This window comes from Cygnus olor, chromosome 15 (assembly GCF_009769625.2).
Source record: "Cygnus olor isolate bCygOlo1 chromosome 15, bCygOlo1.pri.v2, whole genome shotgun sequence".
Lineage (NCBI taxonomy): Eukaryota > Metazoa > Chordata > Aves > Anseriformes > Anatidae > Cygnus > Cygnus olor.
The window spans coordinates 490,839-514,940 of NC_049183.1; the positions used below are offsets into that span (position 1 = coordinate 490,839).

The 24,102-nt window shown below is 37.9% G+C and overlaps 1 protein-coding gene across 1 annotated transcript in view; it reads left to right on the plus strand.

Annotated features, from left to right (window-relative positions):
* Nucleotides 1–6,585: 6,585 nt before the first annotated feature.
* LOC121078631 overlaps nucleotides 6,586–24,102 on the plus strand; it is a 94,897-nt gene continuing 77,380 nt past the window's right edge. The window contains exons 1-9 of the mRNA XM_040575017.1: nucleotides 6,586–6,625; nucleotides 8,171–8,331; nucleotides 9,863–9,933; nucleotides 11,920–12,085; nucleotides 12,731–12,868; nucleotides 13,698–13,887; nucleotides 14,687–14,814; nucleotides 21,914–22,017; nucleotides 23,605–23,770. Coding sequence (XP_040430951.1) covers nucleotides 8,320–8,331; nucleotides 9,863–9,933; nucleotides 11,920–12,085; nucleotides 12,731–12,868; nucleotides 13,698–13,887; nucleotides 14,687–14,814; nucleotides 21,914–22,017; nucleotides 23,605–23,770 — 975 coding nt within the window. The 5' untranslated portion in view covers nucleotides 6,586–6,625; nucleotides 8,171–8,319. The remainder of the gene's footprint in view (nucleotides 6,626–8,170; nucleotides 8,332–9,862; nucleotides 9,934–11,919; nucleotides 12,086–12,730; nucleotides 12,869–13,697; nucleotides 13,888–14,686; nucleotides 14,815–21,913; nucleotides 22,018–23,604; nucleotides 23,771–24,102) is intronic.

Sequence of the window (24,102 nt, forward strand, 5' to 3'; positions counted from 1 at the left end):
GTTCATTTATTTTAAAGAAAAATCTCTGTTATGGGGGAGGTAGAAAAAATGCTTAAATACATTGAGCTTGTTTTTCAGTCTTGGAGTGCATCTTCTGCTTAACAGCCCACTTGAATTAATGATGTTCGTCAAGTACACAGGGCACTGAAGATATAATGTGTTTTATTGTAATGATTTGACTTCAGCATGCATTTAAGAGTCTATTGTAAGCCAGACATTTAATTCCTAACTTTGAAGTTTTAACATGAAGGGCACAAGCTCTGAGAAACACTGACAAAATACTGTTTGAAATGTTTTTGATTAAAAAAAAAAAAATGCCCTGGGGTTTTGTTTGTGAATTTCTTTGCTCTTAAAAAAATAAAAATTGATTAGTAGGTTTATGAAATTGTCAAGCCCAGGTCTATAAATCCTTGTGTGTGCTCATACACCTACAAGACATTTTTCTTTCTTTTTATTGATACAGTTTCTTCCCTAAGAAATTGAAAGCCCCAAAGCTAGAAGTTTACATTAAAATGCAGGTTTGCTTATTTTGGAAAGTGTGATTTACAGCTGCACCTGAAAAAGCAGAGCAAGACAATTTGAACATTATAGAGAATTAAAACCAGGTGACATTGATTCTGTTTTCAGAAAAATAGTCACCTCTAAGCCAAAGCCCAAATCCACAAGCCTCTCCGCAGCTGAGCTGTGCTGACCATGATGCACTCTGGCAGTCTGCGTACAATGTGCAGTGTGAACCTGAGTCTGAATTGTGAGTCTCTTAAGTCTGAATTGTAGAATATTGAAATGTAACCCAGTCTGTAATTAATGCTTTTATATATAAAAAGTCACCATACCTGTTATTTTGCATGGATTTTCTATGTCCATATTCAGTCTGTAGCTCTCATTGTTACTACTGAATGTCAGTCCTCAGTGTGGTATCAGAAGGGGAGAGACTCAGCTATGTTCTGGTCTTGCTGATGCCTGAAATTGGACCTGTCTGGTTCTCAGACACTCAGATCAGTGGCGACTTCTGATGGAAACTTCTGAATAGCTGCTGCTCTTTTCTTAAAAACATTTGAGTTTCTCTAAATTCTGCTCAAATATTAATGTCCAGTGTTCACAAATTAAAACTTTTTCTCCACTGTTGAGACTGGAGGAGAAGAAAAAAAGAAAAGACTGGATCTTTTGAGAAAGTTTGCTTGTTAATCCTTAAAGAGAACCCTTCTGCTATGACACATCAGCTATCATAAATGCTTTATTTTTCCATAAAGGTGTCATTACTCTAAAAATAGCAGTTGAAATGCTAACATCCATAGCTAAGTATTTGTTTTAAAGCTTTGAAATGTGGCTTCTTTTAGGAAAGACTATTGCATCTTTTCAGAAAGGTCATCAGGACAGTCCAATTTGTTTAGTGTGATGCATATGTAACCTTTGAGGAAGACGCATATTTCTTGTCTCTTGCACGTGATAGGACATATATGCAATGTTGTTGATTTGTTGTGCAGAGCATTCTGAAGCATCCCAAAATCTGTGTGCAGATTCCCAAACTGTGGTGCGGTCTTGTAAACAACATGTCTGACACTGCCATCTGGTTAGTCCCTGCTGTGTTTCAGTGACTTCAGGCACAGGCTGTCTCTCAGCATAGTTCGTACAACCTTTCCTGGTCTCCCTCTTTCATCCAGCTATTTTCTTGTAGGAAAGGAGCAGCCTGTGACCTGCATGAATTATTCTGTATGAAAATTTAAAAATATAACTTAAAGAGAAAATTAGATTTGTAAAAAGAAAAAAAAAAAACAAAACGCACACACAAAACAAAACAAACAAAAAAAACAGAAACAAACAAACCACAATGCTATAAGGAAAGTCTAGTTTTTTGTAGAGAAAAAATGTTTCTGAAAGAGCTTCTGATGTTTGAGTAGGGAATGAAATGACTAATAAAATGGCCATATTCCAAAATAGCATTTAGATTTGAGCACATGCCTGATTCTTTGTGGTGTGCTTATGCGTAAAATTAAGCACTTATTTATATACTCTGACTCCTGACATGGATGTCATGCATGAGGTTAATATACACTAACTGGAAAACTTACTGTAAAGCACCTAATTCATTTGAAAATGAGTTTATGTTGGCATCTCAAATGGATCACAGTGTTGTCCTAAATATGAAGGAAAGCCTACACAAGGGGATCTCAGTGCACAAATGCTGCTTGTAAGTTGTTGATGTTGGGCTATGTGGTTCTTAACAGAGATAAAGTACAAATTTCCCCTAATTCCAGCTTTGATTACCCCACTGACTTCAGTATAAACTTCGTTCTTTTAAGTTGTTCTGCAATAGCTATATTTAATAAGTTACAAAAAATCTTACTATACAAACAGTTAAAAGTCAGATTCCAGTGGAGAACAGGCAATGGTAGTGATTCAAGAACATAATCGTCACAACATAGGAATTTTACTCTGAATCATTATGTTTTTATATTCTTGACCAAATATTATCTTGCCTGCTTTTCTGTCCATAATTGCTGATTGTAGATCAAGAGCTGAATGACTGCAAGTTACCTTACTGAGCAGGTACTGTGTCCAAATGAGCTGAAATCTGAAAATGAAAAATCAGAACAAATACAAAATGGAGTACCTCAGCAGAGGAAAAGCAAACAGCAAACCACACAAATTGCAAGATTTCTACAATGAACTTTCTGAAGCACTTTCATAATTAGAATTTAATGTTCTGAAAAAATATAGTTGGAGATGGTAGGAGGTTCTCAGTTATTACTTTGGGTTGATCACAGGAAATCCCTGCTGATGTGTGAAGTCTCTAAGATTGTTGGACCCAGTTTCAGGCCTGAGCTGTCCCTGAGCTCGACATTTAGGGGATCTGGGGTTTTTGTACAGCAGTACGTCTTTAGTCGTGAAGTATTTTATTAACTCTTTATACCTGACCTGCTGTCTCTCAGTTACTTTAGTCATTGATCTATGCAAAGCACATATGAGAAGCTCCTTTCCTTTTAATTAAAATTCGTAAGCATTTTAAACTGGGCAAAAGTTAACCAATGGAGAAAGTAAGCTCAGGCAAGAGGATGTGATAGCACAAGCTTAGCGGGGGAGTGTGGTAGCAGGGACTGGGATTATCTGTGGTTTCTGCTTGTGAATCTTGTTTGAAGTAAACGATAGCTCATGGTAAACCACAGGGGCTCACAGCAGGTTAGTATGTGGCAGAAAATAAATATTGGCATGTTCAGAGCAGCTTCCTTCAGAAGGTCTTGGCGCGCTTGTGTAACTGAGTTCTGTTAATGCCTCTGGCACAGGTGATCATCGATCCTGTTACATGTCAAGAGTGAACAGTAGGTTTCCAGGGAAGGTGTGTGACAAGCACCCAGGTCTGGAGGAACGAATAAGTAGAACAGGAGACAGTGAAGCTCCCTCAAGCAGGAGTGGAAAGGAAAGTTTTTTATCAGTGGTTTGGTGAGCTGTGGACTACTAATATCTGATGTGTTGTAAAAGTCTGAGTGCTGTCAGAAGGACTGTAGTTTAGTCTTTTTGTGTGTTCTTTATGCACAATTTCAGCCATCTTAGATTTGGGACTTTGGTTGAAGGGATGAGCTGCCTCCCATGAAGCAAGTTTTCATCCTGTGTGCTTTTGATTAATCATTGAGAATGATTGCTGGGGTGTTTTTTTTTGTTTTTGTTTTGTTTTGTTTTGTTTTCCCCCTAACCTTACTGTGTAGGATTGTTCTTAGCATTTGCTATTTTGTGATGTCATGTATTTCATTTCTTTTCTTTGCAGTTTTGTGCAATTTCTAATAGGTTAATTTCTTTCTCTCTGCCCCTTTTTATAGCAAAAAGGCTGAAATGCTGTTAGGATTGGATGAGATGTTTGTGTGCTTCTCTCCCCCTTACTACACACATGTACCCTCCCCTCCACAGGATGCCCTGCCAGAGCCCCTCCTCTGGCTGGAAGAAGGGAACTGAAAGAAATAGCGAGCTCCTGCTTTGTGAAGGAGGCTTTCTTTCACTGCCTTGCTCAGAAGTGCCTTTGAGAGGAGAACTGATGTGATTTTGTTAACTTCTGGGCTGAGGAGGGAATTTCACTGGTCATGGGGCTGCATGCCATCATTTTACTCTATGCTGTTGCAGCAGGAGCTTCTGGGAGTAAGTAGAATAAACTTTTTCCTCTGTTAAGACTGATACCTGTCAATGCAAAATATTTCTGCAAAGGAATGATCTCACTATAAAAACCTCAGAGATGCTGTAAATTATGTTACAGCTTGTAATTCTGCAGTAATTTTTGTAGCAGCTTTGTCTCGATTCTCAGTGTAGCATAGCAGTTAGCTTTACTGAGTTCTCTGGGTGGTACATGGGCAGGTGGGAGGGCACCCTGCCTATAATGCAGTTAAGTAGCGCGTCTTCCTTCAGGATTACAAGGGAAAGCAACAGAAACAGTGAGATTGTGCCAATTTTCTTACCTGAAAATAACAGGCAAAAATTCTGTGCTAGCCTCTTGTTCTAAACCTGTGCTCACTTTGTAATTTGGCAGATGAAAGATTTTCTTAAAAATGTGAATAAATCATGAAATGTCAGTTGTGTGGTCCTTGGTTATCCTTTGTGACTCTTGTCAACTGAAAAGGGATAAGTACATGAAGTAACTATGAAAGAAAATTTACAACTTAAAAAACAAAGCAAAGAGCAGAAGCTCGAAGTTTAGGCACCTTACCAAAATTATCCAAGTGCCTGACCATCTGAGGTGCCCAGCCAACCACAGCATCTCTCTGTGATAAACATATTTAACAATTCTGACTACAGCATTCAGGTATCCACATGGGAGCTGAGAGAGCTCTTAAATCTGGTCCTGGGGAGGCATGCTGAACATTTTAAAAATCTGATGCTGCATAAGAGATGAATTTTCCAAGTTTGTCTTACTATATTTACTTCAAGTTTCTTGAATGTGATACTGATTTCTTCATTAAAAGCCAATAACTTGAAACAAACTTTTTCTACAGTTTAAAAGAAAAGAAGGGGGGGGGGGAGGGAGTGCCCCCCTTTTTTTTGCCTGAACCACAAGATTCTTAGGGATGTCTTAGAGGCAGTTGCAGTGATGCACAGGAAATAGATACCCTAAAATTTTGACTGGTCTTAACTTTCCATATGCAAACAGAAATTCTCCTCCAGTCTGTCATGTGCTTTTTATGTTGTCTAGCAGTGCTTGAAATTCCCCCATTCATGTCAATGTGAACCTGAAGCAATTCCCCGCGTGGTGTAGGTGTGTTCTGGTTTCCCTCAAATTCGCTGCCATCTCAGTCCAAGTCTGAAGGAAAGTCATGCTGGAGAGCAGGCTCTCCGGTGCTGAAGGATGCTAGCCTTGAGTTGTGATGTTTAAGTGTTTGTTCCTTAGTGGGCTGGTGCTGAAAAAATCTTTCTTCAGCAGTAAAGCTTGCTCTTGTTCCTGTTTTAAATGGTACTTATGAATTCTTGATTGTCTGTGCGCAATAAAGATTTTAGTTAAGTAGACATTTTCCTAAGTTAAAGGCCTGTGGCTGTGCAGAAGTTTGGCGTATAGGAAATGTATTTCTTTCTTGGATTAAGAACCCCTAGTTAATGCAGGCATAATTCCATTTTGTACAAGGCATAGTAGTGCTTAGTCTAAATGCTCCTGGGAATACACGAGAGAAGGGAAAAAGAGCCATAATTTCCTTTTTGTGCTTTATTTGGTTATCCATGGTATTGTTGCATTTCCATACCTACCTCAATAAATACATTAAGGCATGTCATCCCTTTATCTGTGTGCTTATGTGGTTTAGACATGTGGAAAAGGGTGAAAGCAAAGTCTAATCCTTGCATACTTAGTAGCAAAACTGTCCTTTTTTTTATTTTGGGGGGGGGGGTAGGCTTTGGTTTCTGTTTGGAACAACTCATTGAATGTTTGAGGCCTGGTAGCAACAAAAGGACAGAGGGTAGAGCCATGCTGATGTTTCGTGTGGTCACATACTTTAACTCTGAAAGTAAATGATGTTTTTCTACTCAGTGGTTGTTTCTAAGATTTTCTTCTGGAAAATTGAACTTTTACAAAAGACAGAATATGCTAGTTATTGTTTCTCTCTTTTCTTTGATCTTTTCGCTAAAAATAAGACGAAAGAGAATAGACACATATCTATACAAAAAAGCATAAGATTGAACACCAGTATATATTACCTGAAACAACCACTGCTCTTGTCTCTCCTCCCCTTTCCCCAACAAGTGAGCTCCAAAGGGTTCAGCTCACAATGCCACGGAGGGTTCCCTTGTCTGGAACAGGAGACCCCTGGCTCTTGGTGCTGAAATCAACTGTACACTTTCACACAGATGGTGGTGGTGGTACAGAATGGGTAAGAATCCTTTGTAAGAAATATAAAGGTGGATCTCAGCACCAAACTGTTGGATATGATCCTTCTGAGTTGCTCTAACATTACAACTCTCAGGGTAAGGATGTGTGCTTGCCCTAGGGTGTTCATAGGTTGCTTCTTATTATTTCATGTTGGGTTTGTGGCAATTGAAGAGCAGCAGGTCTGTCCTGAGCTGCACACAAATTTTCAATGCTTTTCAGTAATCTTACCTGTCATTACAGGATCCTCAGAAAATGTAAGTTCTGGAGCTTCCTGTTTTGCTGATTGTGTTGGTGAGTAACACAAGACTGTATTCAGGCCTTGTATGTGATAAGGAAAGAGGGATTTGAAAACTTCCTTCTCTTCAGCAGGGATGTTGATTTATTAGAAGAATGATATATATGTCCAAGTGATATGCATTCACAGAAGTATCTGAGAAGTCCTACTGAACTTTACCATGCACAGACTGCCTCAAGTTCACATTCTGTGAACTGAGAAAACTCATAAACATTAGAGCTAAACAAACTACTAAGCCAGTGCAGGACAAAACCCAGCCATGTATGAATGTCTTTTTTCTAGCACCCAGTGTTAGCTCCTTTCATACTGAAATGGGCATGAAGAAAGACTTCTCCTTCAGTGACCATGCACAAAACTTCTGTTCTTTAAAGGACAGACAGACAGGAAGGTAGGATATTGAGCTGACCTGGAAAGGTTTGGTTGGATGGCCTGAAGTATAGTTTATAACTTTTGCATCTGATTTACATTGCCAGCAGGTGCTTGAATGTGCAGATTTTTATTTTTATTTTTTTATTTTTTTTTTTTAGTGTAGCAGGAGGGAAAGCATGTGGATATTCTGCTCACAAGATCTCACCCTGGCCTCTTAGCTTCCTACCCAGACAGTGCAGCTTAGAGACCCTTGGTTTGTTCAGCATTATTTCATCCTTGTGTGGCTTTGTCATTGAAAGTGCTTGAGTGTGTCAGTGCCACTGTGAGGCAAAGAAAAGGAAGCTCTATTTTATGGGAGTCACAGTGGTCATTTTTCCCGCGTCTTGTTGTCTTCACCTGAGGGAAGAATGTGTATTTTCTATGAATCTTTCCTCTTCTGCACTTCAGTGGTCCTAGATAAGGCCATACCATACTATCTTCTAGGGATATCATATTTGTTAAAATCTCACACACCACAGCCACCAAAACTTTTGGCGCTGAAGGTATTATGACTCCAATCCTCTCCTCCTATGAGGATACATTATCACCTGGTCTAGAAGAGAATCTCCTTCAATTAGAGGAATACAGACACTATGCAACATGCATCAGGGTGTCTGACATTATGTTCTCTAGAGGACAGTGCTGCTAATGGACGTTGCAAGGTCATGACAATGTCTTCATATACAAACATGAACAATCCCTGTCTTCCCATGCTTTCTTTTCCTCAGCCTGGATCTTCTAGGGTAGGTTTTCAGAACCAAACTTCTTTAGTTTGCAAAGGTCCAGCTTTGCTGCTCTCTGAAAGGTGTCAAGAGAGCATCGTGCCACAACTGCATTGCATTCTCTTTCTGCTCTTGGAATTAGCTTCCTGCCTTGATGGGAATTGTGAGGCTGTGAGCATAAGAGAGAGGGAAATTCTCTCCACCTTCCATATACAAGCTATCGCTTGCATGCAGGGTGCTTTCAGAAGCCCAGTTCTTTCAGTTGTAAGCCCAAGTGGGAAAGGAACATTTTGAAAATTTAGCCCCTTACTTATCTGTTTTTAGTGGTGAAAAGATTAAAAAGTATTTTAAAAAGAAAAAGGAGGAAAAAAACCTGCAACAGACAAAAGATTTTTGTTGTTTGTTTCCTAGGACACAGTGCATCATACTTCCCCCAAAGAGCTAGATACAGCTACAGGTATTCAGCAGTCACCAACACGTTCCTGCAGGGGAGTATTTATAAAAGCAGTGGCATCTCTTTGGAGAGCACGGTGATCATTGAAGTATTGGGGAACTGCCAGATGGTTTTGAAAGTGAGTATTGTCATAGTCTGAGTGATTGGGATGAGCTAACATGGAACTGTATCTTTCTATGGGATTACTGCTACATTTAATACATTTTTTTTTCTTATAATTAAAAGCCAGTTAGATCCTGGATCTCATAATCAGAGTTGCAGATTTGCCTGGATGCAACACAGCTTCAAATTAAATAGCTTAGAAGGCAGATTAAACAAAACATTTTCTTTCCTAAGTGGCCTGTTTTTGTTTTCATAAATTTCATTGTTTTGTTACATGAAGTGCAGAACTAGATAACGAAATGCAGAACTAGATATGAAGCTAATCCCTTTGAAAGGAATTTGTTTTATTTTTAATTACTTTCATATCTGTAGCTGTAATTTAAAAATAGCAAACTTTTTAAAGAGAACTTGAGAAACTTGTATGATATGCTGGATTGGTGCCTTTCCTAGCACAGTGTAAAATTCAGTTTTGTAACACTCCATTGATCTCAGTAGGAGATCTCTGTCTCAGTGACAGAGCAACAGACCATTTTCAGATTACAGACCTCTTCCTTGGGTGAGCCCTGTGGTAGGCAAGCTGAAGAATTACAGTTCCTAACAGGGGGAGCATGGAAAATAAACTTTCATCTGCCTTGATTTTCTTTGGGTTAACAAAGGAGCTAATTCATGGGTTCTGTGGGGGAGTTGACATACGTGTGCAATATACAAAAATACAGATGAAGCCAACAAAGAATAGGATAGTTATCTCTGTCCGAACATGGCCATGTGGATAAAATTAACTGGTCGGTGGTCCCCTGGTTTTGCATAAAAAAATGAGAATTTGGTTACTGTCTTCAGGTTGAATCATTGAGTTCTGCCTTTTTATATCTGTGTCTGGACTCTGCTACTTCTAGCTTTTTGTCTTAGTTGAGGCCTCGTAAGACATGCAAAAGAATCTGTAGTTAAATGCTTGTCTTTACAAAAATAAATCAGAAAATATTAGGGAAAAAAATCACTAGTGGTTGTAATCTATGCTGTATTTAAAAGGGGGACAGAGGAACACCATTCTTGTTACATCATTTGAGAACAGTTCTTCCTTAGTACTACCAGCCAAATTGGAAATCACTTAGGCATGCGTTTTCTTCTCTGAATTCAGTAAAATTAAACTATGAAATGGCTAATGAATACTGAGCACTTTACTGGGTTTAGTTGCAAGAATCAACCAACGTAAGTAGTCATTTTGCTTCTCCACAGGAGTAGAAAGGACTTATATTTATCCAGGCTCCTACTTTACCTTAGAGTAGGTGATTGCTTCTGGCTTGAAAATAAAAGGGTATAATTGTGCTGTACAGAATGCATTTAATAATCAGTGAAACTTCTTTGTAGAAGAAATTTCTGGAAACTGTCTCAGATATGTACCCTGAAGATGTGGCTATTGCAGTTGGCTTGTTTGCAGCACTGAGGCTTTTTTTCATAGTCTTCTTCTTCTACTTACATGTCCTTATGTAACAAAGTCCACGTGTTCCTAATGACATTGATATTAATTGCTCTATAATCTTTACTCCTAGGTGCAAGATGTACAGATCAAGAAAAGTCTTGCATCCAGAGAAGAGTCTCTGAAGGAAATGGACAGTCTAAGGTGGAAAAAATTCTAATTTGGCTTAGTTGTTTTTTGTTTGTTTGTTTGTTTGTTTTTGTTTTGATGCTGTATGGTTTAGCAGCAGATAAATCTGAAGACCATCAGGAAAATGGGGGTCATATGGTCCAAAAAGATTTTTTGAACTTATTTTTCATCCTTTGTATGTAAAAATATTTGAGGAGTAGACAGTTTAAGTGATTCTGGGTACAAACTATCAAGCCTCTTGCTGCCTAGCAGCATGTATGGATCACTCATTAGTTTTCTGAGTTGCAGTTATTACTTGCAAAGACTCTTGAGTTTTGAACTCCATTTTAGAAGTTCTGAGTTTGGAGGGGACTGTATTTCTTGTGATGTAAAATTTTTTTTTTCCTCCAGTGAAAATTCCATTTTCATTTAAATTTTCATTTAAATTCCATTTATTATTCTTCTAATGTCATCTTCTTCCACTTATGGTTATACTAGCTTACTTTTAATATACTGTCAGTGTGTAGCTCTCTGACAGGCAAAGGTATAGACACTTGTGAAGAATCCTATATAAAAAGAAGCCTCTTCTAACTGTGGAGGTCTGGTATTTTTCCAGAGAGCTGATGCTTCTTGTATTATCCAAAAAATAAAAATAAAAAAGGCATTTCTGTTGTCTGGTCTAAGCTGAGCCTCATAATCTTGTCTTTGTCCCGCTGCTTGGATTCTCAGCCTTTAAACAACACTGACAAGTGAGATAATTGATTCAATTCAGAGTGTCAAAAAGAGCAAGTTTGGAGTAAATGTATTGCTTTTTATGTTCATCAAGAAGAGCTCTGTGTTCCAAAATAAGAGTAGTGGTATTGGAATTCCAATCATTTATACAGGCACACATTCTTCTATACAGATATTTGTAGGACTTTCTTAGAGATAAGAGCAGTTGTCTTATTCTTTGCAGAGAAGTGAAAAAAGAGGTAGCAAAGAAAGCATTCAGTGAAGTCTGGCTATTGAAAATAATTATTCAGACCAGTGAACCTTATTAGCATTTCCCTCAGCCTATTGTGAATAACAGTGGTATAGCTTGTCCTCTGAACATGCATATAATTTCCACAGATAGTAACAAAAGCAACCTCATTTGCCTAGGAGTACAGAAACCCGTATCCCATGTACAGTCTCTTCTTCTGGAAAGACTTTCAATGCACTGACACCTGGATAATATTTTCCTCTTGCACTGTCTTTATGAGTTGGCTTGAAATGAATGGTTAGTTCCAATGTTAATGTGCAGAAGAACTGTGTATCTCCCTGTTTGGGAGCTGACCTTTGGAATACTGCAGAATTCTTCCTTTAGATGGCTTATTTTTCCCTGTTGAGAGGGAAAATAGATTATTAGAGTAAAATAAATGTTCAAACACAGTCACTTCTAAAAGTGGAAAATTCTGTACTCTCAGCCTGGGATAGCAAAGTTACTGAGTCAGACAACAAGGACTGGGGGATAACACTGGGATAGAGCCCAAGTATGTACACCTAGCAGAGCAGGAAGATAAAAACAAGGGGTTGACTGGAAAGCACTTAATCATGGTTTTGTGTGTATCACAGCAGAAGACAAATGTTTAGGAGTACATACAGCTGCATCACAAATGAGACATGCTCACCAATGCTGCAGGCACCCTGAATCATAAAATAAAATTGCTGTTTTACATTAAACAATACTTGTTGCCATTAAGTATAATTGCTTGTAAATAATTTCACAGGAAATTGCTTTACTAAATGTTACAGTTATGTTGAAGATGTTATGATTATCTTGATAGTTCTTTTTATTATTATTATTTTTGATTGTTTGTTTTGAAAAGGGGCTTTTAGGGTCAAAGCTAACTCATGAAAAGTAGAGGTTTGTTGTAAAGAATGGAGATACAGAGTAAGATGGATCCATTGTGGGGGAACAACTCTGTTCAGAAAATCTGAATCTAATGTCATAAACTGACTGGCAACCACTGTTTTGAAGCAAGAAGCATTGTTTAATTGCAGGGAAGTACTAGAACAGCATCCTCTTCACTTTTCTTTCCATGATGGGAAAGTTCTGAAGCTCTGTCCTGTAAGGAGTGAACAGACTTGGGCACTGAACATAAAGCGAGGCATTCTCAGTGTCCTGCAGACATCACAAACATCCACTGCTCGTGCTGTTGTTGAAGAGGTAAGACTGTTGGTAGAGTCATGCTCTAGACTGACTGTTAGCCTTTGTGCCTATTAAGTCTATCTTGTTGTTAAACAACTACAAATTGTTACAGCTTGATGACAGGCTAGCAGCCTATGGTGCTTGTCTGATTTCTTTTAGGAGTTAGTGTTATGAAATTATCTGTAATTTGCATTCTTGTTGGGGTTTGGAAGCCAACACGTTGTTACCTGAGCATGGTGTGCACTTGTTCTCATGCTATTGCTACATAGCATTGTTTAAATAAATGTTCCTTTATAAGGCACGGGTCATATGCAATTCAATTTCTTTGAGTAGAGTAGAAATGTTCTTCTTAGTTAATGCTTCTCTGCAAATACAGAAAATCTGGAATGAAAAAGCATATGTCTATAAATGATCTGATTAAAAATAACACACTGAAGTTAAACAAACCAACAAACCCTGGCTTTTATAAAACTTGTCCAAGATCTTTAAAATGATTGGGCTTTCTGTGGCTTTTGTATCAAAGCAAGTGTCCTGCAAGGTATAATTTATGTCTCTCCTATCTCATTACAACAAAGCAATGACTTTAAATCATTGTAATAGGCCGTAATACTTCCTAGTATTGTAGCATGCATGTGTGATTTCACACTTTACATTTGTTACCAGATGGATGTGCTGGGAATATGCCCAACCAGTTATCAGCGAAAGGGTCCTGTTCTTGTCAAAACAAGGGACTTAAACCTCTGCTCTCATCGATATTCTAGTTTTACTTCTGTGCAGTCTGTTGCTCTTCCTCGTATGTCGGTAAGTGTTGGGAAATGACATTGGTTCTTTCACAGGTCCTTTTAATTTCTTTGAAGAGTCTAAGGACCAGGTTTGCAATTCGTGTCAGGTACTTCTACTGGCAGGAACATTTTTAATAATGTAAATGAAAACATTTTGAGTAGTTGTTTATGCTCAATTACATTTGTGCGTGTCTGCCCAAATTTGAATCTTTAGCAAAGAAACGATTACTGTTGTTGTCCTTTTAATGCCTATTAACATAATCTGGTTTTAATGCAGATTTGCATTGTAGTTGTTGAGTATTATAGAATAAATGCAAGAGGTTACTATGGTGCCTGTATTAACCTCTGTCATTAAAATGTTATAGTGGAAACTGACAGAAGACCATGAAAGAGGGGAATAGAAAGAAGGAAAAGAAAGCTTTTCTAAAAGCAAAACTTACAATTTTTCACTGTTCATGGCAAATACTGTTAATGTTTGTATTTTGTATCACTTTAGTTAGGTGAAAAATAATTGTTCCATGTATTGTACTAGCTAGTCATCATTTACCAGCCTTTTCTTTTTCTCAACTTACTTGACCAGAAGGATCTGCTTAACAGCAGTGCTTTGCAAACTGAAATGAATTGAGACCATTTGACACTGAAAGTTAGTAGCAGTTGCATTTCAGTGAAGGAAAGTGTAGACTGAAAAAAGAACACATTAACCTACACAGGCTGGGGGCAATCAGAGGTCTAGACAGAAGACTTAACTACATCACAGAACTGGAAACCTCCATGAAGTCAGGAGTGAAAGGACTGGGCAGCCTGACATAGGTCATCAAGACTTTCCCTGAAGTATCTTTTCTTCTCAGTCTGAGCAGCAGATCCTGTCTTCTAAACTGGAATGTGTTCAGAGAGTTAAGGATGGAGTCCTGGCAGAAGCCAAATGTACTGAATCCCATCTCGTTGCACCATTCTCTCAGAAAGGTGGCAGGGCAAAGACAGAGACTCAGTCTTCGTTGAAACTCTTTCAAGTGGAAGCAGAGACACTGTACAAAAAAGGTAATAGGATGTTTCTGCTTTATCAAAAATAAAATTATTTCTTGCAAAATCAAATGATTTCCTAGAAGAATCTTGGGACTGCATCTTGCCTGTGAGAACTCCAGATATTTCTGGTCAAATATTAAACTATGTGGAAGGTAATGTTTGTACAGTCTGGGCTACTGACAGCTGCCTATTTTTTTGAAAGCTGGAGAGACTGATGTAACTGTACTTTGAGTGGTTATCTAAAAGTGATAGATTGAGCTCTAAATGTGAGGAACCTTTTTTTTTTTTTTTTCTGCTTTAAATATATATATATATATATATATATATATATGAATTTCCAGAATACTTTTTATTTGTATTTGTACTGATGTAAGATGACATGATCTTCCTCCTGAGGAAGAACCTTAGAGTCCAGCTATGTATTATTCTTGGCACCCAGATCTCCTATTGAATTTTGGAAGGCTGGGGTATGGGACAGAGTAAATGATTATATAAAACTAGAAAGGGCAATGATTATAAAGTGGCAGGGTCATTGTAAAAGGCATATTTATAGCAAATGGGATTTTTTTTTTCAGATGTATCTGCTTTGTTTTGTTTCTCTGAATTTCTTTCACACCACATTTGTGTTTAGGCCTTCATTCTATGACATTCAACCAGAGTACAGGCATACATATTCATCCCTTGGCTTTACTGAAACTATAGAGATTCTTACATGTAGAAATAAATGCTGAGAGTAACATTTCCCTAAAATTTGGTGTTAACCAAAGCAAATGGCCAGCAACCAGGTGTCTGATTTTTCCTTATGTCTTTCCAGTGGACTCCAAGGATCTGTATATGACCAGCATGCTCTATGAAAGGGAACAAACCAAGAAGGAGGTCACTGGTAAGGAAGTGACCGACCTATTGTGGAAGCTTTGCCTAGCACATAGTACGAGTTTTGAGGTGAGCTTTTACATGTAACCTCAGTTTCTAGTGGTCTTTTTGTGGTCTGAGAGTTCTACACAGACAGATGGTGACTTCCACTGGACAAGTTTAGAATCACTCTGGCACCATTCCTGTGTCCCTTCATTATCCTTCCGTAATCCATAGCATCAAACCTGTTCCTATGGGAATTGTACAATTTATGATGCAGCAAGAGAGTGTAACAGAAAGAGGGAGATGGGATAGTAAATGTAGTAGCCTCAAGGTTATGGAGGTCACTTATTTTTTTAACTGGGTGAATCCAAGTGTTTGAAAGCACTTAAAAAAAAAACTAAAACAAAAAACCAACAATGTTCTTTTGCTTACTAAACTGACTGGCTTCTTTCTACTTACCTTTTTCTATTACCTGCATGCTGTACTCACTGCCTTTGTTCTCCTTTCCCTATTATGATTTAACTGCATGTTTTAGTTGTATCTTTAAAACTTTGTATCTTTACAACTTTACAACTATCTTGGTATCTTTTGGTATCAAACATACACAAACTCTACTGTACCTCAGACAACTTTATATATAGGAGTTTAAAAAAATCTATTTGTGGTGCAGATTGGCAAAAAATTTTAAAAGCTGAAACATTGTGTAAAATGGAATTTGTGCATAATGGGTTGAAAAGTTTCTACGCTCTGTTATTATGAACAGATTTTCAATCTTTATTCCAAGTTAGTCGGAATAGAGGTAGCGAAGCAGAAAGATATGTCCCATTTCTGGAGTATGCAGGTAAAGCCCAAAGATGAATATTTACATTAGCATTTAGCATTGCCGTAAATTTCTAGTTATGTGGTTTGTTTAATATTTAAAATACCTACCTAACATATGAAACTAATGTGAATTTCCAAAAATATGTTTTTAAACATGATACATCTCTCCTGTGTCTTGTGATTTTTCACTGTTCTTGGGTATGGATTTATTGTTAGACATGTCAGAAGAATACTGGCTCTAGGTCCTTCCTCTGGTAGTTATATGTAGCATGGGCCTGATTCTAAGAATCAGCAGAAGTTTGTTCTAAGTAGCTCTGTGTGTTCTCCTAAGAGAACACATAGAGCTACTATGTTCTGGCTACATTATGCTAAATAAAGAACAGTTTTTGTAGCAAAATATTAAATTCAGTAGAAATTGTAGTTTTGATTTTAAAGGGCAGCAGTTTTGAAAATGCTGAAGCCTTGCATTGTTTTGGGAATGTATTAGTGTTGGATTACAAAAAGATAAAATGCTTTGAAGTGTCACTTTCATATATAAACAATAAATCAGACTGAAAAGATGACTTAAAAGGTCGTAAGACCACTGAATATTGGGCAAAAGCAATTTTGAACTGTATAAAAAAGTCTGGTTTGGGTTGACGCTGCAGTTTGTACAATTCAGCATCAAAAACTTTTTTCCTACATCTTTACTGGGAGATACTGCCCTTGGTAGTGCTATTGTTTCCACGTTTATTTGAGTTCCAAAGTTCTTCTCACATTGCCTCATTCCTTCAAAACGGTTTGCACATGAAACCCTTGCTGATGAGTCTTAAATGGTTTGTTCATGTGTTGCTGATGAATTCTAGTAATAACTATCATATTTTTTGGGGGTGCTGCTTGGGGCCAGAGGGAATCTCTTCTCACCTAAACCATTTTCACTGGTGATTGCTGCTAAGGTAGGGTGGAATCATGTAGTCACATGGAACATACAGTACCTTCATTTTTTTCTGTGATGGCCATCATTCTAGATGAGGGTCTGCCTGTCTTCTTAGATTGTTCAGGTCTTGACATTTTTATTGATACTGGAAGCAACTGCATCAGTTAGTATTTGTCACTGTCTTTGAAATGAAGATCCCTATCTTCTGTGAAACTCTGAGGTTATCAAGAACACCTGTTATATACAATAGAGAATGATCAGCAGATGATGGTGCTTAATCATTGTTGATGGGAGAGAACTGATGGCAAAACCTAAGAGAGAGAGAGAGAGCACTCCAATATCCCATTATCCTTCAGATTGAATGGTTCTTGCTGGTAATGGAGTTTACATATTGAGCAATCTGGAAGAAAAAAATAAATAAAAGAGAAGAACACAGTTCTTGTTTAAATCATTCATGGTCAGCATGTTACTAGAAAACTGTTATGGTCTAGTGGGGAAAACACTGAATTGAGCCTTGGTGCCTTCAAAAAGCTTCAGTCCTAGCCTAGGAGAAGGCACTCCACCTTCATTTGTGTAAACAAACACTGTCCCCATCTTCCTTGGGAAGAAGGGACACAGATACTCCAGTATGGGTACAGATGGCGTACAGGCTTTACGGGGACTGGAGAAGAAAACCATGGTGGATTAAAGCTCTGCAGGGTAGTGGTGTCTGTTTAGATATGAATATACTGCATATATTCACCTTTCTCTTAGTTTTAGCTGTGATTAATGAGCACAAGTAGGTGTTTGTGTAATGCGGCATGAGACTTATGGCAAAGACATAATATGGAGAAAGAATCACAGTCACAACCCCCGAAATGGGCAACTTTAGTTATCTATGATAAACGACAGCCCTAGGAGTTATTCCCAACCTACTAAATGGTGATCATAGCCTGACCTTGTATCACAGCCTGACAAAGACCTATAGCACTGGGCTGGGGAGCAAGCAGCAGGTGGCCTTTCTGAGTGCTGTTCTATGGGACACATTTCTGTTACTGAGCTGTAAGCAAGTCTGCCATCTTTTTAGCATGTGTGAGGGAGACTGGTGCTAAAGAGAGATAGCAGAGCTGTAAAAATAAAGGTTCTTGATATGTAGAATAAAATCAGCCTCTTTACTTATGATAGTGCTGAATTCCATGTGACTGTCATTGTAAACACAATATATAATGGCATTTAGGAACAGACTAGAGTGCTAAATAGTGTTTGGAAAATGCTGAAAAAAGAAATCATTGCAGTGAACCTGAGAAACTTTCTCTAAATCCTGCCTTCTTTTGAACACCCATAATTCAATGTCTTTGAAGGAATGGTAGATGATTTTTCCCAGTAACAGAGGGATGTCACTTCTGTCTCAAAAGGGGCCCCGCTGGCTTCTTGTGTGGGAAATTTGTTTTGTAAATTACTAGGATTAGCACAAGTGGTTGCTGTCTGTGTCACTGCCTAAAAGAGAGGTGAATTATTCATCGTAAGGCTGTCCCAGCACAGGGTTCGATTGGTCATCGGCTGTTTTCACTGTTCCAGGGTGTTCCTTCTTTGTGACAAGGCATTTCAAAAGGGATCTGTATTATCCCTCATTCCAACCAATAAAACGTCCTTTGGGCCAGGAAAGAAGTTATGGGAATGGCGACAGTGTTGCTTGGGAGACAGCTCTGCTGTTATGCATGTATGGCTTGTTTGTCCCCTTATTGTCTGACTGTGAATGAGGCAAGATTATGCATCTCTTTCAGGACCCCAAACAAAGAATAAATAGATGGGAGAATCTCAAACTCCAGTGAAAACAGTGAACAGTGGAGAAAATGGAGGTGGAGACTGTGTCATTTCCAAGGAAGCAAAGCTGTTTTTTAATTTTTTTTTTAAGCTATTATGAGACAAGATTGAATTTCAATGTGGATATAGATTAGCTAATGGACCATTAAGTGGACAAGCTGCATACTGACAAAGAATGGTCAAAGGGATATGGGGAGAAGTGACCCTCACTTGAGAGATTTGAAGGAAGGCTGTCACACAGCTTCTGCTGGGGGCTGCATTTACATATGGCTGTCTGAATTTTGATGCTGAACTGGTAGCTCTGGTGAATGTAGCTGTGTGCGCGCATTCAGCAGCATGGGCGAGGGTATGTCAGGCTCACTCACCCAACTCCTGTATCCCAGTCTGAGCCAAAAATGTTGACATATAGGGCATAGTCTCACTATTTGTTTTCTGTATGAGACATTCTATACACATGCACTATGGACCCATACAGTAACTAGTTCTTCCCATAAATATCCCACAAAAAGTTTTGTACAAACCCCAAATATTCTTCCCCTGCTTTCCATAATTAGCCCTGGTGGACTAATTAGTTCTGCCAGTAGACTTCAAAGAGAAGATTGTGCCACCTCCATGTGATATCAGACCTGTCTTTCAATTAAAGGAATAACTGGTTCTTTAGCATATGTGTAGTTGAAAAAAGAAATCAGCTGAAAAACAGAAGTACAGAAAAAAGACTATGTAATTCCAAAGAGGTATATTAAATTTGTTGGAGAGAAGGGCTCAAACTTTTACTGAGAACACATATTGGTAGGTGAAAAAAAATACGTTCATTGAACACATCAGAGTAACTTCCCTTGTGATTACATGGGGTTTATACTTGGAAGCAAATAAGGTGTCAAGCTTCCAAACGGTAAGTGCTCCTGTACATCATAAACAGAAGTATTTTATTGGGAAACATCTTACTACTATACCTTCTGATTTAAACTATAACATATCTATGTTTTCAGAGGAAAAAAAAATGATGGACATACAGATAAGTCTGCAGATAAAAGGAAAAACAAACTCCTGAGTACAATAAAAGCCGGGCTTCTTTATATTTCATTTAGGCTTGGGAGTGGTAGCCAAATTTGCATGTAGTTTCTGGTTCTGAAAATGCAAATAGAGGAATTTACAATGAGATTATTGTTTCTCTGACATCCCAATTTCAGTGCAACTTACCTTAAAAGTACAAACAGCCTACTTCAGCAGGCAGTTCATTCCAAAGCTTTATTTTGTTAGGAAATAAAAATAGTTGTTTCCCTGCTAAATTTTGTCCTGGGGTATTAGATTAGAGTTGGTCTAGTCAGCAGGTGTGAAACTGAATGAAGTTTGTCTACAGTCTAAAATTATGTTGCCTCAAAATATATCAGTCTGGAAATGATACAGGGACTGTGCTGAGGGCCACCTGAGCCAGGCCCAGTGCGGCCTACACCCGGCAGCAGCTGCACACGCAGCTCCTCACGATGGCCTCCACGAGGCCACGCACCTCCCCAGCTCCCCCCTTCAGACTGCCCACGGTGTGCTTACGTGTATAAAAATGGACATAAGGCCTGAATTTTACACATACTTTTGAAGAACTTCATTAAATAAAGTTTTCTGAATTTTACAGACTGTGAAATGTAATCTATTTCCCCAGCTCCATGGTGCTCAGGGCTCAGTGATTTGTTTTTAAAGTGGACCTTAGAGCTAATGCTGTAATACATGTTTATCTAGCTGGATTTTAGCTAGGAATTATAAATATCATCCAAATTAAATCCCAGGAAGTGTTTCATGTACAAGAATAAATGTCATTTTGATGAAATCAATACATTACTGCTGAAAAGAAGTCCCAAAAGAACAGAAGCATAAACAATATTTATATTGGATCTGAAAAATGATTTCCTTAGCCTATCAAACAACACAGTAAGAAATTACTCTGTCTTCTTACTGAAAGATAAATTCTTTTTACTGAAAATGTCTTGGCAGTCTTAAAAGAAAATTAAATGTTGGCACTGGGTTATTCCAATTTTTTATTACTTTTGGAAGCAGCTCCTGAGAGGAAGGTCAAGAAGCCCAAGTAGGTCTCCCCCCAGACCTTTGGAACTGTGGCTTAGCGGAATTGACTCTGTTTGTATGATATTTACACAAATAAAAAATTTTTTTCATTGGAACCTGAGCAGTAGAGCTGCATTTAAACCTTTCACATCTGAAGTGAATAAACAGTTGAAGTGAATCTTCACGATGTGGAGCATGACTAAAGCTTGCACACTGTGAAGTTAGATTAAAGTGAACATATAAGCTACTGTATTTAACATTCTCCTAATTTTTCAAGTAATGAGACTTATCTCCCATCTTGAACTTTAGAACAGGTCTCAGAGGAACATGTCTACATGCTATTTAGCCTTTAAATGCTTTTCTTGCCATTCCAAAAGCTTCTACTGAGACCAAGATAACGATGTGATAAATAATGTATATGCAAAAGAAAATAAATTGGGAAAATGAAAGAGGCTCCTCCTTTTCAGCAGAGGACAAGCTGGACAGGTATTATAGAGCCTGGTTTGAGTCAGGATGACATTGGCAGGTTTGTACTGCAAAAAAATAGGTTCATGTCCTTGGTAACATGTTCGGGTCAATTCAATTATTAATTTTATTTCCAGCATCGCATTTCAGAAAATAAAAATTATTGTTGATGTTGTAATACACATCCAAAAGTACCTTGAGATGGTAGTTTCTAAAAAATACTTGTTTCAGCTCATAGGAAACTGATACTGACATATAAGTTATGTGGTTTTGTGTCTGGTATTTTGGATGTGAATCCAGTACAGGTAGCCACTTCACTTGACATAAAAGTGTGGGTTAGATCTAAATTGCCCTTAATTTCTTTCAGCCAAGCACGTGAAAATAAATTATTAAAATTATTCAGCTCAGATTGAAACTTTTTAAAGTAGTAACCATAAAACATGTTCTTCAGTCTTATCTGCTTCACAAGAGCAAGGGGTAGCATGTGACTAGAGGGCTAGGATTTATGTACACTGACAAGTGCATGAGAATAACATCCTGCAGGTAAAATAGCAGCTGTATGTAGTAGCAATTCAGCAGAGAGGAGAGCAGGTATGTCTGGGGAAAAGCCATTAAGATGGGATATTGTCACACAAATATTAGCCAGAGCCACTTAAGCAAAACTTTTAAGTGTTGGTCCCCCTTCAGTTAAATGATCTTTCTCATAAAGTTCAGATTAAAATAAAGTTAGCTTGACTGTTGTTTCATTTTGTCATAGTTACGTCAACAGTTCTGGTCATGCACCAGGATCTCAAAAAGTCAGAGAAGATTACAGTCTTCTCTTCCAGATTGTTATTCATTTGTTTGGAAGTGGTGTGCTTAGTGGTCACTGATCACTGTTGCTTCAGGGACTGAGTGGTATCCTAAGTGAAAGCCCTTCTCCTTAGATGTTTGCAGCCCCCAGAGAAAAGTTGGGAGGGAAGGAAGACGGGGGCAAGCAGAAAAGAGGGGTCTTTGCTCTCAGGTTATGTCGCAAATTAGCAGCAATACTGTCACAATCCAAAGTCTCTTCTTGTTGTGTTCCGTTATCTAAAGCTGGTTTCTGCACAGCAGTAATACTACCTTTATCCTTGTGCTGTTTTGCAGGCTGCGGACCTTTTCATGACTCTCGTGTTTGAGCTTCGACATCTTTCTCTTGAAGCCTTAAAAACACTATGGCAAAGATCTTCGTTTAAGTGCAGAGACAACTGGTAAGATCCCTTTAGTAACTTCATTAAATATACATATATTTATCAGACAAATGTTTTGTAAATATTTTAAATGGATTAATGATCTAAACCTATGTCCAACTGTCGGATTTAAATTTGGAGTACTTTAAAGGAAGAATGTGTATTGCAGATCTTGTTTATGTGACAGACATGATATTCCTCCTTACCAAATTAACATTGTATACAAAATAGACTTTCCTGTCCCATGCATATTCCCAAAGACAGATTTCCTGTTTCAGGAAAAATGTGAACAGGAAACTTGAGTCATGGCTTAGCTGTAAATTAGTGCTGATGGTTGTGAAAAACTACTGCCATTTGCCACAAAAAAGCTTACCTGGTTTAGTACCTTTAGTGCCCTTAGTACTGGCTGAGGAGAGGAGACAAAGGCTTGGCTGGGAGTTACAGACCTGGTGGAACCATGTCATTCAGTAACAGCCTGGTCTCAGGATGCTTTATACTGATATTGAACTGCCAAGTTGAAGTTCAAGGTCCCCGCTCCTCTGCAGTCAGGAGTAATTGTGATCCAGTGGTTTGAGACTTTCAGGAATACTAATCTAGTATTATTAAAATCAGTACAATTTCTTTCTTCTTCTGAAATCAATGTCCTGAAAAGTGTATACAAAGAGATAAGTTTTTTACTGGTTTCAGTATGAAATGTCATCAGCTTATTTGAAATTCACCTAATGCCAGGCTTTTTTAACAATATTTTGTTTGTAACAATATTTTAATATTTACTTAACACAAAAGGGATAGATTTTTGTTTGGCTTAGGTTTGTTCTCATCTTCTGAGAAACAGTCATGTTAATATTATATATTAGAGAGCAATCTGAACTACTCTGCCTCTTTCTGTATTAACTTGAGACTTACTTACTCAGGACAAAGTCACTGGTTTTAGGAACTAAGAAGAATTCCATGTAGACTACTCTCTTATTCCGATAAAAGTGCTTTTACCCAGTTCAGTTTAACTGCTTCCTAGTTAATGTGTGTTCATCCACCAGTGTGTTAATGTGTGCTCATCCACCAGTACAGGAGGTAGGTGCAGACGTTTTACAGAAGGACTCCTAAGAGCTGAAATGTGTATTGTCTGATTGTCATGCTGGTGTAATCTTTCCACTTAGATAAGGTCTAAGACAGTGCAGGAAGGTAAAAAAAAAAAAAAAAAAAAAAAAAGTTAATACAGTTTTAATATTTTCATTTGGTATCGGTGAAACAAAAGAAAAAGAAAAAAAAACTTAATATAAAATTATTACTTTAAGATACTTTAGTCTTCAGAATTTTGGATCTCTTTGGATGTCTTTTAACTTAGTTTTCAGAGAAAGCAACCAAATATTTTGCTTAGAATCCTGGTTACAAAGAGTTATTGAAATACCAAAACATTTAATCACATCTTGGCTGAAGCTTATTTCCTTACAGTCACCAATCCAAAGGAAAATGGTGATTTCTATGGAATCTGCCAGTGGAGTGGACTTTTATTTACTTTGAAAGAAGCCGAACCTCAATGTGTTTGTTCTTTTATTCTTGAGTATTCTGGTCATCTTAGATTTGCTGTACTTTTTTCTTGTGTTACAGGCAGCCCTTAATAGATGCTCTCCCATCTTGTGCTACAGAAGCATGTGTTATCCTAATGAAAGAAATTATAGCTTCCAGAGAAGTTGAGGAAGACAAAATGGACTATTTCTTCTGGTCATTTTCATTCATTCCTAAGCCCACCTTGGGCATGATTGAATCTCTTGCTGTGAGCAGATCAGTTTTTTTTTTCTTTTTTTTTTAATACATTTATCATCAATATATCTGTCTCATAATTTTTTTATTTTACAGTAATAGTCTTTTTCACAGATTTACACAAATCTCCATCTGCAGGGGTTGTTTGAGCAATGTGGTGAAACTACTGGCTATTTTAATTTTATTTTCAAAAGATAATCAAGTCCTGTTTTGTCACTGGAGCTTGATATTGCATTTGTAGTCTAGAGACTTAAGAAGCAAAAACAAAGCAAAACAGAAGTGTATGAACTACCCTGTGGACTCTAGAGATGGGTCTGGGTTAATTAGTTTTAAGGTTCAAGGTCA